At 40.2% G+C, this 15582-nt stretch overlaps 2 protein-coding genes across 7 annotated transcripts in view; one reads left to right on the top strand and one right to left on the bottom strand.

Moving 5' to 3' along the window:
- ZNF667 (zinc finger protein 667) overlaps positions 1-15582 on the bottom strand; it is a 41109-nt gene that overhangs the window by 3719 nt on the left and 21808 nt on the right. The gene's annotated exons all lie outside the window — the stretch shown is intronic.
- Positions 95-11688, top strand: ZNF583 (zinc finger protein 583). 4 transcript variants are annotated; one of them, XM_017640421.3, is made up of 5 exons: positions 95-489; positions 1904-1999; positions 5280-5406; positions 5688-5783; positions 9264-11688. In XM_017640421.3, the coding sequence occupies exons 2-5, from the start codon at positions 1991-1993 to the stop codon at positions 10736-10738; spliced, it is 1707 nt and encodes a 568-aa protein (XP_017495910.1). In that variant the 5' UTR covers positions 95-489; positions 1904-1990; the 3' UTR covers positions 10739-11688. The 4 variants fall into 4 exon arrangements, with proteins under 4 accessions (XP_017495910.1, XP_017495909.1, XP_036881958.1 ...); XM_017640420.3 differs by having other exon boundaries at positions 480-618; XM_017640422.3 differs by lacking the exon at positions 95-489 and adding an exon at positions 649-1013.

Genomic DNA, 15582 nt, shown 5'->3' on the forward strand with positions numbered 1-15582 from the left:
GCCTGGAGTCTAAGCCGGGGAAAGAGAGCGAGAGCCCGCCCACTGCGCCTGCGCGCTGGGCGCGCGCACGGGGTCTAGTCGCCTTCGGGAACAGAGCAATCTGCGCCTGCGCAGTCCAAGCCGGCTGTCCTGGGCCTGGGCGGGATCGGCGGGGGCGCTATGGGTCGAACGGCCTGACCCGCTGAGCCAGTCCTGGTTCTGGGTGGGGAGCTCCGGGTTCAGGGAGCGCGGGGGAGACTGCTGGAAACAGACGAGGCGGGACCAACTGCCGGGGCGGTGCCCTCGGCGAGCAGTCCCAGGATGCTCCGCGTTCGGCCCCGGACTCCACTTCCCAGCGGCCCCTGCAGCGCGCCCCGCTGCCGCCCGAGCGCCGCCGCCCTTTGTGAAGCCGCCCGCCCAACCGACATCCAGGCCCCGCCCCGGCTGGGGGCGCTGGGCTCCGGCCTCCGCGGACCGCGCGGAGGGAGGTGGCGGCCCGGGGAGGAGGCGGTGAGGAGGCAGGGGGCGGCGCGTGCCTGGGGAGGCCTGCAGGGCTGGAGCGGGCGTGTGCGGGCCTGTGACAGCGTGAGACCGTGTCGCCGGGTGCGGGACCGTGTGAGACACTGAGAATATGTGACGGTGAGACCGCGTCACCGAGTGAACAGTTCGGCGCGTGTATGAGGCTGTGGGGCAACGTGTCGCTGTGGGTCTGTGGGAATGTACGTGACGGTGCCTGTGACAGCGCGCGTGCGGCCGGGCGTGCTCACGTGACGCTGCGTGGGCCGGCGTGGCCCGACGGTGACAGCGTTGGTGGGCGCTGTGCGGCGGCTGCCGGCCGCGGGACTGTGGCTTGGCGGCGGGCGGTGCTGCGCGGGCCGCGGGCCTGGCGCGTGGAAGCCCGCGCTGTGGGCAGACGCTGCGATGGAGGAGAGGCGGCCGCGGACGGAGAGGAGACCGGGCGCGAGCCCAGCTCAGCGGGGAGCGGACGGACCTTCGCCCCGTGGCACAGGGGCAGGGCCTTCCTCGTCTGCGCGGTGTGTGAGGCACTGAAGGGGGAGGTGGAAGGCGAGACCCACTGTGTGCTACCACCACCCTTCCAACAGTCGATACAGTAGATACATGCCATCGCACTGATGGAGGAACAGGATCCGAGGGGTGACCTAGCTCACGGCGCGCTGCACAGCTGGCGGGGGTGGGCCGCGCATTTGTAGGGGTTCCGATCCCCACACCTGGTGGTCCTTACCACCAAGTTACTCTGCTTGAGATACTTGCTCTACTTTCCAAGACAGTAGGGTTAGTGGAAAATAACTCATGATGAAGAGGTTTCCATGACTTCATGCCCTCTCCCCAACCGTTGATGGAAGTTGTTCAGAAAAGTTGAAAGATTGGTTTTCAGGTGCAGTTTGTTGTAAGCTGGGACGAGAAGCTAGGTGTCCTCCGCACCACATGACTGCTCTGATGCCCACTCTGTGTCAAGATCCTTTCTCTGGGACATTCACTTTGTGACTTCATCTCATCTTTGTAGAAAGGGTGGGGACGTATTTCAGCAACATCATCTGGTGGCAGTACTAAAAAGTCGGGCCTGGATCCCCGCTGGCCTCACTTACTGCATGAAGCCTTGATAATCTCACTGGTAAAGAGCCTTCATGTGTAAAGGGGAGAGAGAATCCCTACTTGGTGCCCCTCCGAAAGGAAAATACTGTTGTCGTTTATAATGTAGGTGAGGAGGTGACGTACGCACACAAAGTTTACATTGCCTTCTTGACATCTAAAGCACATGGGAAAAAGAATCAAATTTAGACAGGAACGGCCACTTCAGTGACCCCTCCGATCTTCTGGTAGGGGAGGAAAGGAGGGTTTCCAGGCTGGACATACTGGAGCTGAGGCGGGCCTGGCATTTTATTCTTTCTTTCTCCCTGTCCAGCTCTGTTCTCCAGACACTGCCCTTCCCCCAGAGAGGAGCCTGAAAGAGGGCAGAAGACCTGTCATGAACTGTTAGATTCTTACAGCCATGTCCAAGGTAAGGAAACAGTTCCTCTTTCTTCCTTGAAATGCCTTTTCAGATTTTATACAAACATCTTGCTTTTCTGAAATTCCCCAGTAACAAAGTTCCATTCATTCACTGACCCGGCCCTCATGTTCTCCAGTTCAGTAAAAGGAGGTCCTCCAAAGCCCGTGAGCTTCCTTTTTTCACCACCAGAATTTTCATCTTACCTCAAAAACAGTTTAGTACCTTCCAGGGGTTAGGTGTTTTGTTGGGGTCAAAAAGTGCACTTTGGTGGGCTATGAAAGCCTCCAATATAGGGGGACCTGATTCAGTGAGGTTGAGGTGTGTGTTAAGGGAAGACCACAAGCTTAGAGGTTGTCCACAGACCTGGGTTTAAGAGGAAGGCAAGACAAGGGCTCCTGGGAAGTCTTGGTGATGGTGATAAGGTCTCTTGCTCAAGGTGACTTTGAGGAGCCGGGTATGTAGGGTCGCGAGTATGACAAGTGTGGGTCAGCTGGCACAGGGATTTTTTTCAACACTCTGGGCTTTGAAGGTCCCATTTTAGGGACATCCTGAGTTAGCAGTGGGCTACAGCTAGGATATTCTAGGTCATCCAGTTAAAATTAGTGGAATTAGTATGGGAAAATAGCAAGTTTTTTTTTATAAGGAGAATAATGGGAGGGAATACTTGAAAGGACATTTCAAAATGGCTCCATATATCTGTAACAATGAAAACAGTAAATAATGTGGAATGGAGCCAGAAGAAAGGACCAGCATATAACATCTAGACACAAATGCAAGCACAAATAAGAATGGAAAATATTTATGCATTCACTGAGCCTGTAGTTACTAAAGAATTTTTGTATGCTATGTGCTGGCAATACTGTGGTGAATAAAAATAGACACTGTCTTTGTCTTCGTGGAATTTAGTGCCTTACATGATAATGCAATGATTTTTTTTTTAATCAGCAGAGAAAGGATGGATTAATCATGGATTTTTTCATTTAGAACGGTTTCTTCCTCACACTTTGAGGGTAAATAATCCTGTAGGTTAAATATAAAAAAACAAAACCGCTAGATGAAAACCCACAAAGTGGTTGTAAAGAATAAGATGAGCCCAAGCAGAAGTCCACAGAGCAGCCCATCGAGCAGAACGTGCTGTGGTGACTGATGGTGGGAATGTCCGCCGTCTGCGTGGGCTAGTACAGAGCTACACATGGCAGCCGGCAGCTGCTCGTACTAGCGTGGCTCAGGAACTGAATGTTTAATGTTAATTGATTTAAATAGCCACCTGTGGCTAGTGGTTAGTGTAGTGGGCAGCACGGCTCTAGCCTCATACAATGATAAAGCCAGGAAGAAAATGACGGTGATCTTGTCCAGCTCACTCATTTTACAGATGAGGAAAGAGGCCAAGGGAGGAAAGTGATGCATCGACATCACGAGTTAGCAACCGTGTCAGAAGTAGAACACTGTAGTGTTGTCGAGGGTCAGTAACACAAGGTGATGGCTTGTGGTTTGAAGAGAGTGGTAGTGAAGGGTGCTGTGGAGCAGTGTGCCCAGAGGGATGGAGCACTTGGGGTCACTCCTTTGCCTGGAAACTCCCATTTTACTTGGAATGAAATCCGGTGTCCTTACCACGGCCTGAAAGGCCCTACCTGATCCAGCCTCTGGCTGCCCCAGACCTCATTTTCCACAAGTCTTTACCTCTCTCTGCTCCAGTAACACTGGTCCACTTGCTGTTCTTCACACTTCCAAGCTCTGTTGTCTTTGAAGCTTTGCATTTGCTCTTCCCTGTTCTTTAATGCTCTTCCCTGAGATGTTGGCATGGCTTACCCCTTTATGTAGGGTTGCCTTTACCATCTTTATCTAAAACAAACACCCCTTTACCTCTCAATCATCTCACCTGTTCTTCCTACACTATGTGACGTTGTATGGCCTTGTTTAATTTCTTTCTCCTCTGTTAGAATAATAACTTTGCAAGGGGAAGGAAGGCTACTTTGTTTACCTGTGTATTCCCAGCTCTTAGAACAGTACAGGTAGCAGGCACTGAGTAAGTACTTTCCAAATTACTTCTTGAGTGAACCAAGGAACGAATTCCTCATCTGTGGTGAGACGAGGGAGGCAAGTGCCAGCTCCGTCTTCTCTCGTGCCACAGAGTTGGTAATGGGAAGAGCAAACAGAGGGTATGATGTACAGAGCAGACAGAACCCATCAGCCCAGGGACACCTTCCCAGACCTGGGATCAGTCTCTGGTGGTGAGCCCTAGGAAACTGAATTTTTATTGAGTTCCAGGATGACTTCAATACATACTTTTTGAGAATCTGCATTTCTAAAGATTATATTTAGAGTACACCTTTTAAACAGCATATAGTTGGGATTTTTTTCTCTGTGCCCACAGTGGGCACTCGAACCTGTGTGCCTCCCACAATCCCACCTCTTCCCCTAAAACGTTGGTTTTTAACAATCTAGTCTGATGATCCTTGTCTTTTAAATAGTGTTTAGTATATTTTCTTTTAATGTAATTACTGACATATTGGGTACTGATATGTTTGAGAGATGTAACATTAAAAAGAGCTCCCTTGCTCATTAGACATGCACGATTGGATATGTTCCTCCAGTTAGAGCTGTATTTTTTTGATGTACTTCATTATCACATTTGAAATGTTCACTACTAAAGTTAATGTTCTTAAAATTATTTTCTTCTCTTAGGTAGCATAATAAGTTACTAACTATCTCTGAAACTCAGTGGGGCTGTCAGGAGCTATCACAGTCTTTGTCACCCTGGTTCTCTGTCATGGCGTACATTTGTTTAAGTTATATTTTTGCAAAGTCATTATAAAACTTGTTTACTATTTTATTACATATATACTTAAATTTAGGAAATTAATATTAGAAGCACCGAATATATTTATATATATCCTATTGATACAGCTGGAATATCGGCCATTCCATTTTAGAGTTTGCAAAAATGCCAGTTTACATATTGGAAGGCTTAACTCGTGTTCTTGTGTCCTCCTTGAAGCCTTTCTTCACTGCCCCAAGTCTGTGCTGATTTCCCATATTGAGGAATGCTCTAGTATTTAGTATGAGTGATATATATGATTTTACATGTGATTTTTCCAGTGTTCTGTTACTGCCTGTTTTGTGTTATAAATCTTTCTTCCATCAGCAGAGACTCTCTGAAAATTACTTCCCATTATCTAATAGCAAAAGTGAGCACAGAGAAGTCTAGCTCTCCAAAAGCATAGACAATTTAACTCTTCAAACCATACCCACGTGAGGGTAAGTTGAGCAAGAATGTTTGTCATTTCAGGATTTGGTGACCTTTGGGGATGTGGCTGTAGATTTCACTCCAGAGGAATGGGAGTGGCTGAACCCCGCGCAGAGGACTCTGTACCGGAAGGTGATGCTGGAGAACTACCGGAGCCTGGTATCGCTAGGTGAGGCGGTTTCTTAATGAACGATCTGCATACGTGGCTGCTTTTCAGTGGATGTTTGGGAAGACTGTGATGTACTTCACTAGATTTCTCTTTTTCGTGCTCCCCAAATAGGTTGAATTTTGTAGAACTGGCAGCTTCAATACATTATTCCTGCAATTCATCTTGCCCATTCTTCAGAATACTTCACCTCTTCCTCAACTCCCTTGAATAATTCCCTGCCTTCCTGAGGACCAGGGAACTTGATTTATGGGCCTAATTCCCCTTTTATCTCTTGTAAGCAGGAGTTTCAGTTTCTAAGCCAGATGTGATCTCATTATTGGAACAAGGAAAGGAGCCCTGGATGGTGAAGAAGGAGGGGACAAGAGGCACATGCCCTGGTGAGTGGGAGAACCAGGGAGGTAGAGGCCATTGCAAGGAAAAGCTCAGCTATTCTGAAAGGTTCCAGCTCATAACTGATGTTTCCCAGGTAGCTTTCTTAAAGGCTTAAGACCTGGAAGAAACACTGAGGCACCTTTAGCATGAGCTCCCCAACTTGTCTTTGTATATATATTCTTTCCCATATTACTGTGTTCTCTGATAACTTTTTCCTAGTCTCTGGATCACAGAATGACCTACATGTCACAGAAACCTGGCCTTGCTTTTTGGTTTTGCACAAGTTGTTCCATCACATTTTTAAAAATCGACAGAAACGGCTATTTTTCTCCTTTTCAGTCACTCATTCCTTTTAGGTTGAAAGACTGATTCATTTATTTACTTTTCTTTTACTAAGACTCATTGAGCTTCTACTTTAAGAAAATCATTCTGAAAAAAAAAAAAGAATGTAAAAAAGAATGTGCACACATGGCTTACAATTAAAATAAAGTTACATTTCAATTCTAAAAAAAAAATCATTCTGCTAAATTCTTGGGATTATTCAGAGGTTTATAAACCACCAAAGAAAAAGGAAAGCATTTCCAGTTGTGTTTTCAAGTTTGGGTAACTGGATGGTGATACATTTTAATAAAAACAAGTCAGAAGGAAGAATAGATTGTGATAGGAAAAGATGGTCAGTTTGACTTGGGACACATTTTTGAGACTTATTTGTCTGAGACTTATTTTTATGAGATCAGGGCATTTCCAGGTGAGGAAATACAACGTGCCATGAAGGCTCAGAAAAAACAGTTGGGTTCAGAAATGTTAGTGTGAAAGAATGAGATCACTAACCTTGGAGTATGAGAGACACACCCTGGTACTGGGGCCTTTATGGGGAGATGGATTGTTGGTGACTTCTCCATGTCCTCTCTGATAAATGGCCTCTCTACAGTTTCTTTCTTGGGTTAACTTTTATAAATTTTTCTTATTCTAGATAATTGTCCTCTTCATTTAGGTTATCAAATTTATTTCCATGAATTTGAGTAAATAATCTGTTATAAATCTTTTATATCTATAGTAGTTTCCAATGGTAATTTATTTTGTAAAAATGTTTTTTAAAAAATTATTAGGTAGCTATTCATTAATAAGTTTTATTTTTATTTTTAAAATCCAAATGGATTTATCTATTAGCAAGCATAACCATTCTTCTCTTTTACAGTTCTCTAATTTCTGCTTTCTCTTTACTCTTTCCTTCTGGTTTTCTTAGGTTTATTTTGTTCTTTGTTTTGGTGAAACAAAAGTTTAATCAGTTTCATTCTCTCTTATCACTAATGAAATTAAGGACTTTGCATTTTCCTCTGGATATAGCTTCAGCTGTCTGTCTTCCATAGATTCCGACACTGTGTTTTTGTTATTGTTTGTAAGAATTCTTTATATAATCTTAATTTACAGTCTTAATTGAAGTCTTTTGTTATTTATTTGTATTGGAATATATGTATGCCAAATGTGGCTTGTGTTGTTTGTCTGCTGCTGCCTTCTGACTGTCCAAAGTTTCCAATTTTTGTAAAGCCCAGTTTATTGTTTTGGTTGATGCTTTTTGTGTCATATATAAGAAATTTTTGCTTAGTATTTTCTTCTTAAAATGTTATAGTTTTAAAGCTTTTAAGGTTTGGGTATATGATCTATTGAGCTAATTTTTATGTCTTGTCTGAGGTTGAGGTTATTTTTCCATTTGGATACAGTTGCTCCAGTACCCACTGTTGAAGAGACTTTCCCTTCCCCATTATATTACTTTGTTAGTACTTTTGTTTAAAAGCAGTTTACCATATATGTACTGGTCTAATTCTGAACTCTGTTCTGTTCATTGATCTATATATCTGTCCTTTCACCAATATCATACTGTCTTGATTACTATAGCTTTAGAGTAAATTTTGGTATCAGATAGTTCAATGTATAAATTACTATTTTAGATAATTTTCTTTTCCATGTGAGTTTTAAAATGAAGTTGAGAATTTCTACCCCAAAGCTCCTGGGATTTTGATTGGAATTATGTTGAATCTATATATCAGTTTGGGGAGAATTGACATCCTAACATCAAGTTTTCCAGTTCACAAATACAGTTAGCCATTTTTAAAACAATCTTCCTTAGTTTCTCTAAGCAATGTTCTGTAGAATTCAGTGTATTACAGAACTAGTATGTTGGTCTTCCATATCTAAAAAAAAATTTTCCAGAGTCTTTCACAGTTTTTAGGTTTTTTTTGGTGCTATTATAATAGACTTCTTAAAAATTCTGTTATCCAATTGTTTGCTGCTAGTATGCAAAAATGTAAATTGTATATTAACTTTATATTTTATGACCTTGTTAGAGTCATTTGTAGTTCTAGTAGTTGTTTTGTAGGTTCCTGAGGGTTTTGTACAATCATGTTATCTGCAAGTAGTTTTATTTCTTCCTTTCTGATCCTTATTGCCTTTTCTTGGCTTTGTAGTAACTAGGACCTCCTATCCAGTGTTCAGCAGATATAATTTCATTGTTCTCAATCTTAAGGGAAACTATTCAGTCTTTTATATTTAAGTGGATATTAGTTAAAGGTTTTTCTTAGATGCCCTTTTATCAGTTTGAAGCAGTTCATTTCTATTCCTGGTTTGCTGGGAGTTTTTATAATAGGTTTTGAATTTAATCAAATACTTTTTACATCAAACAATAACATCTGTTGAAATGATCATATGGGTTTCCATCTTTGATCTGTTAATGTGAATTACATGGATTTTCACATACTAAACCAACTTCCATTGTTGGGATAAACTCTCCCTGGTTATATTATGCTTTCCTATTTTCCTGGATTTGCTATAATTTTATTACAGGTCTTACGAATTTTGGTTTTATTATAAATACGGTGAGAAACCATTGAAAAGTCTTGAGCAGAATAGGTGATCTGATTTGGGAATGAAGAAGGGAAGGCAAAGTAAGGCCCAAGGCATGTTAGGAAAATCAAGCAGTTTGAGACAAAATTACGTTCATATGAAGGCATCTTATCTTTAGTATCAATTGAAAGTTTACATTTGGTTGGAGTATATTACATAGAAAATGATATTCAGACAGACATTTTTCAGGCTGAAAGTTTAACCACAGAGTTCATGTACAACCTTTGGTAACTAATGGGACCTGGTGTATATTTGGATCTGGAGATCTTTCAGAGGTTTTTGGCCACACTGATATCATGAAATTGATTTTTTTAAAGATAACGAACTTAGCTTGAATGCAGGATAAACTAAGGCAAGAGAGGAAGGGTGCTTGGAGACTGATGACTTCTTCAATTTAAATTTTTCTGATAGTTACCTTACTGGTTATGTACAATATATTTCCTTAATTTTATTAATTTCTCATTCTTTATAATCTCATACTTTTAAATATTAAATGCTCAAACTTCTTTTGTATTTTATTCACCAATTTTTGTTTTAAAGTTCTAATAAATACAAAAGACATTTATTTTCTTGTTATCTTTTAGATGGGGAGTATGCATTTAAAAACAGTATGTTTTCATCAAAGCAAGCTATTTGTGAAGAACCATCCCAAGTAGTGACAAAGGGGACAAGCTATCTTAGTTACAGTGTTGACTGCCCCAGTGTGAGAAGGGACTGTGAAAGTAAAGACTGGCTTAAGAGCCACTTGGGAAATCAGGAGGTACATTCTGGTCAGTTGATCATCTCCCATAAAGAAATCCTCACTGAAGATCAAAGCAATGACTATACCAAATCTTGGCAAGCATTCCATCAGGATGCAAGATTTGATATGAAACAGTGTTTTCCCACCAAAGGAAGAGGACGTAAGCATGAGCCCCAAAAGAGAAGTTACCGAAAAAAATCTGAAATGAAGCATAAAAAAGTCTATGTAGAAAAGAAACTTTTGAAATGTAATGAATGTGAGAAAGTTTTCAACCAGAGCTCATCTCTTACTCTTCATCAGAGAATTCATACTGGAGAGAAGCCCTATGCATGTGTTGAATGTGGGAAAACCTTCAGCCAGAGTGCAAACCTAGCTCAGCATAAGAGAATACATACTGGGGAGAAGCCCTATGAATGTAAGGAATGTAGGAAAGCCTTCAGCCAGAATGCACACCTTGCTCAACATCAGAGAGTTCATACCGGAGAGAAACCTTATCAGTGTAAAGAATGTAAAAAAGCCTTCAGCCAGATTGCACACCTAACCCAACATCAGAGAGTTCATACTGGAGAAAGACCTTTTGAATGTATCGAATGTGGAAAGGCCTTTAGCAATGGTTCATTTCTTGCTCAGCATCAGAGAATTCACACAGGAGAGAAACCTTATGTATGTAATGTGTGTGGGAAAGCCTTTAGCCATCGTGGATACCTAATTGTGCATCAGAGAATTCATACTGGAGAGAGACCCTATGAATGTAAGGAATGTAGGAAAGCCTTCAGCCAGTATGCACACCTTGCTCAACATCAGAGAGTTCATACTGGAGAAAAACCTTATGAATGTAAGGTATGTAGGAAGGCCTTCAGCCAGATTGCATACCTTGATCAACACCAGAGAGTTCATACTGGAGAGAAACCCTATGAATGTATTGAATGTGGGAAGGCCTTCAGCAATAGTTCATCACTTGCACAACATCAGAGAAGTCATACTGGAGAAAAACCTTACATGTGTAAGGAATGTAGGAAAACATTTAGCCAGAATGCAGGCCTTGCTCAACATCAACGAATTCATACTGGAGAGAAACCTTATGAATGTAACATTTGTGGGAAAGCCTTCAGCTATAGTGGATCTCTTACTCTACATCAAAGAATTCATACTGGAGAGAGACCCTATGAATGTAAGGATTGCAGGAAATCATTTAGGCAGCGTGCACATCTTGCTCATCATGAGAGAATTCATACAATGGAGTCATTCCTGACTCTCTCCTCTCCCTCACACTCCATGTCCAGTCAGTTGCCAAGACCTGTAGGTTTTATCTCATAAATATGCCTTGAATCTGACTTTCTTAATCCAGTTCTATTCCATCATCTTTGTCCAATATACAATAATCTATTTGACATGGACTATGGAAAGAGCTTTCTAATTAGTCTTGCCTGCATTAATTACCCTTTCCTTTGTCAGTTGTCTACACTGCAGACAAACGTATTAAGTTTGATCATATTACTTCCCCTCATTAAAACCTCTCATCTGGCATCTTATAGTTCTTATGTTAAAAGTACACAGCCTCAAGACAGCCTAAAAGATCCTGCCACACAACTTTTTCCAGTCTACACTCCAAACCCCATTTCATGTCAATATTTGTCTCATTCCTTGGCTACTTATCAGAACTAAGAACTCTTATTCCAGCATCAAATACTTAGATCTGGATTCCAATTGTGCTCTTCCATTTCCTAGCCTTCTAGTTTGGGAGAAATATTTTGTCCTTTGTAAGCTTCAGTCTTATTTATATTGTGGGAATAGTAATGGTACTACCTCAAAGTTAGTGGGAGGACTAAATGAGATAATGCATGTACATTGTTCAGCAGAGTGCCTAGCGTAAGTAATCCCTCAATAAACAATGCACAGTAAGAAGATCCAGTGCTATACAAAGACCTGATCATCTCAGCAAGGACCATCAGAACAAGCAGCAACAGCTTAAGATTCAAGACTAGATTTTTTATTAGAAACAGTTGTCATTGTTACAAAGGTGGGTGACAATGGCATTTAATACAGTAGGCTTGACACTGGAGCCCATGATACAGAGTAAGATGGGGGTCTGTTTCAGCATGAATGTACAGAGATAACTGCTGGTAAAATGAACTTCAGTAGATATTCAGCAGCTCTAAGAAGACACACTTTAAGTATCATTGGTAATAAATGGAATTTACTGAGATGTGTTCATCACTTACATGTAAACAAAGGCAAACTAGACCAAAAAAAAAAAACCACCAAAACTTAAGCAGATCAGTAGCCTAAGAAAAATGAAAAATATAGCTAACTTTGAACATGTGGGTTAATAATAACAGTCCCGCACACAACAAAAATCCATGTGTAACTTGTGATTCCCCAACACTTTACTGATAGCCTGCTGTTGATCAAAAGCCTTAGTGATAACAATTACATATTTTTGTTAAATGTATCATATACTGTATTACAAGAGTAAGAGAAAATGTTTTTCAAATTGTTGCAAACCTCAAAAAAGTTTTCTAATATATTTATTGAAAAAAGTCCACATGTAAGTGGACCTACACAGTTCAAGCCCATGTTGTTCAAGGATCAGCTGTAAAGTGACCCCTTCTCCTAATTCCAGGTGGATGAATTATATTAAACCTGTATCATTTAAAACAGGAAAGCTGTTAAGCTTCTAAGCTACAATTCCAAATCTAGAGAGGAAACCAAAACTAAAGGTAAATACTCAAACTGGCTGCCCACAAAAATGCTGATTTGGTGTGCAATGAATACCTGTACCTGGGTATGTGTTTTACAGTTCTCTACAGTCCAAACAATTCCTTGCTCCCTTACGTCTGACTTGCCCTACACTTATATATTCCTGAAGGATTTGAGCATGCAATCAATGCCGTAACCAATTCAAATGTGAATACTAAGGTACAAAGAAAGTGGTGAAAGTTTGATATTTCACATCAATGGCCTAGTAGTATTGGTAAAACTGATTCTGCTCTGTACAAAAACAATCCCCATTCTTTTATCAAATGTGAAACAGTTTATTAGAGGACACTGTGTACTTTATAATCATGGAATGAGAACAACCTTGAACATGACATGAGACCCAGAAGCCACAACATGAAGATTCTAGGTTTGTGTAAGAACTTTACTAAGCTTTTTTTTATAGACAAAGATAGTATAAACAAAAGGTTTTGACCACCAAAATTGGAGAAATTATTAGAACTATGTAATCTGTGAAATCCTTAACATAAAAATGTTTCTTCTACAAATCACTTAGAAAATGACACTTCTCCAGAGGTATAAAGAGGCAAGAGGTGACTGATAAATGTGGTAAGTGATGAATCAGTAGGATCAGAAGAAATACAAGTTAAACTAATGAACTATGCATTTTTAAATATCAGAGTCATTAAGCATTTGCAAAAGCATAGGAACAGAGATACTTCCATGTGTTGATGTGAGAGAGTATAAATTTTAAACCTTCCTGAAACTCAACTTATCAATATCAGAATTTTCACTGGGAACACCCAAGATATCCTTTGGCAGCACACAAGTTTGTCTTTCCTCCATATCCCAATAAACAGAAAACAATGTGAAAGGTACTAAACAAAACATAAAAGAGGGGTCATCAATGGATGAGTTAAGTTTTATAAGATATACAGGGGGGAGAATTCATGACATGTAGCAGAAGCTGCTATCATTTCAGTCTGAATGTAAGCATTAAAATGGAGATACAATGACAAGACTGTTAAATGCTTTCCTATGTTAAAGTCATGTCAGTACCCCTGCCAACAGCTTCTCCATTCTGCCCTCTTCTAGTAACTTAAAAAATTCTCAAAAATCTTCAAGTAAATTCAACAGGATCCTTCACACCATTCACAAAAGTGAATTACAGTTAAATAAAATCCTAAATGTACAATAAAAGTATTAGAAGAAAATACAGGATATGTTTATGACTTTGGCATTGGATTTATCTAAAACAAAAATGAAAGCCATAAAGGAAAGGATGAATGAAGCGGATTATATCAAAAGTTAGTACAAAGTTAAAAGCAACAGAAAATGTAATAATATAAAGGGAAGACATAAGAATAACCATAAGTAGGTAAAGGACAACTAAGAGAATATAAAAATGGACAAAGGATAAGAATGGGCAAATCACAGAAATACAGATGATCAATTAATATGAGTCCCTGTCTAACCTCACTTGTATTGAGATGTAAATTTATATAATGTAACATAAAAAACTGGTAGCGTGTGGAGAACCGAGACTCATCACTGCCACTTTGACCGCTTTGGAGGGCAGTATGGTTAGAACACAAAACACTGGAAACAATTTAAATCTATCCACAGATGACCAGAAATATTACCAGCATCTGAAAGAATGGACTGATATTGATAAGGATTTGACTAAAAGACATTGATTGAAAAAGCAAATTTTGCAAAATAAATCACATATATTTCTAATATATTTATAAGCTTAGAAAAAGTTCTGAATAGATACATCCAACTGCTAAGTGTCCTTCTGGGGAGGGAACTGGGATTAGATATTTTGGTCAAGAGATTTAGTGTTATCTGTTATGTTCCAAGTTTTAACCAAGAATGTAATACAATTTATTTTATAAATGTAGTTTAAATTTAAACTACAAAAAAAAATTGAATGAACTTAGGGAAAACTAGGAGAGTTAGGGTGAGAGTTGGTGACCTAAACGAACTGTTTTGGAATTTGGAGAACCTCATTGGCTTGCCAGCCCTTCCCACGCAGAGATAGGTCCCAGTAACCCTTCCCATTCCGGGAAGCCGACCTAGAGTAGGAATACCCAAAGCAGCCCCTGGTATCTACCTAAGACAATAAACTAACCGAATTTTCTTAAATGCAAACAGTGAAGGATTATCACATATGAAGAAAACTATCAGCATAACAAGGACCAAGAGAGAGCTAAACTCAGACTGGGCAAAGTTAAGAGAAAACTAAAAATGTACATTAACTTGAGATTTAAACAGATGTTACATGTTTAAAGCAAATATGGGAAGCTACCAAGAAAAGAATTAGATAGGAGAGAACTACAAATGAAAAAAGTTACGTAGCTGTAATAAACCTAGTAAATGGTTTGAAAGAGAACTGAAGAAACTCTGTATTAACTAAAAAGAAAATTACAAAGAAAAAAGGGACACAGAAGGTCCAACTAATAGAATTTCCAGAAAAAAATAACAGAAAATATAATAAGAGGGATGTATCAAATAAGTGATTAAGCATCTTTCTAAACTGAAGAAAGTCATGAATGTTCAGCTTGGAATAGCTCACTGGAAGATGAGTAAGCTGAGCTGGCAGGAACCCAACTACAACAGAAAAAAATAGCCAGAAATATGGTGATGAAACTTCAGAATACTAAATGTGAAACTATCCTAAAAGCTTTCAAAAAATGCAAATGTCCTAAAAAAGATCAAGACAGCATTAGCCTTCCTTCCCATTAGTAACTAGTAATTTTAGAAAACAGAATAAATCTGATAGATGCCTCTCAAGGTATGAGGTAAAACTACTGGCTCCGAGAAAAACAAAAAAGAGGCCATGGTAGGTATTGAGACCTAATATAAAGCAAGTCCCAGTAAAATGTGGCATGGTTTTGGGAATTAACTGGGCTATGGAAAAGCCCATTTGATGTTAGGAATAGACTCTTAAGGGGGGACTGGGATCAGAACACCGGTCCTGTAGGGGAGAAAACGTCATCTTCACACAGTGCTTGGCTCTTACTCTTCAGAGAATATTTACATGGTGATGACGATCTAATGCTATGTAATTTCCAACTTTAAAGACCAATCACTGAGATCTGTCTCTGTGTGTATACAGATCTAATATTTACTTAATGTAAAAGGCAAAAACAGCTAATATAATGGATGACAGGAGGTTTACAGATAAATGAGAGACTGAAGCCAGAACGGGGGTAGTTTTCTCATTGTGCATAGGATCCGAGAGATGTCTAAAGTTGACAGACTAAGAAATAAAGGTCAGCTGTTTTATGTTAAAATGTAACAGAGGAGCTAATATATGACTGACTTGGTTGGATGAGTTAAATCCCTTCACGTACAGAACTCAAGTTTACAAAGGTGATAGATGGAGAAACAACAGCTGAAACTTAGGAGAAAGGAATACATGAGCTGCTGTACTGAAA

The sequence above is a fragment of the Manis javanica genome, chromosome 17 (assembly GCF_040802235.1).
Source record: "Manis javanica isolate MJ-LG chromosome 17, MJ_LKY, whole genome shotgun sequence".
Classification (NCBI taxonomy): domain Eukaryota; kingdom Metazoa; phylum Chordata; class Mammalia; order Pholidota; family Manidae; genus Manis; species Manis javanica.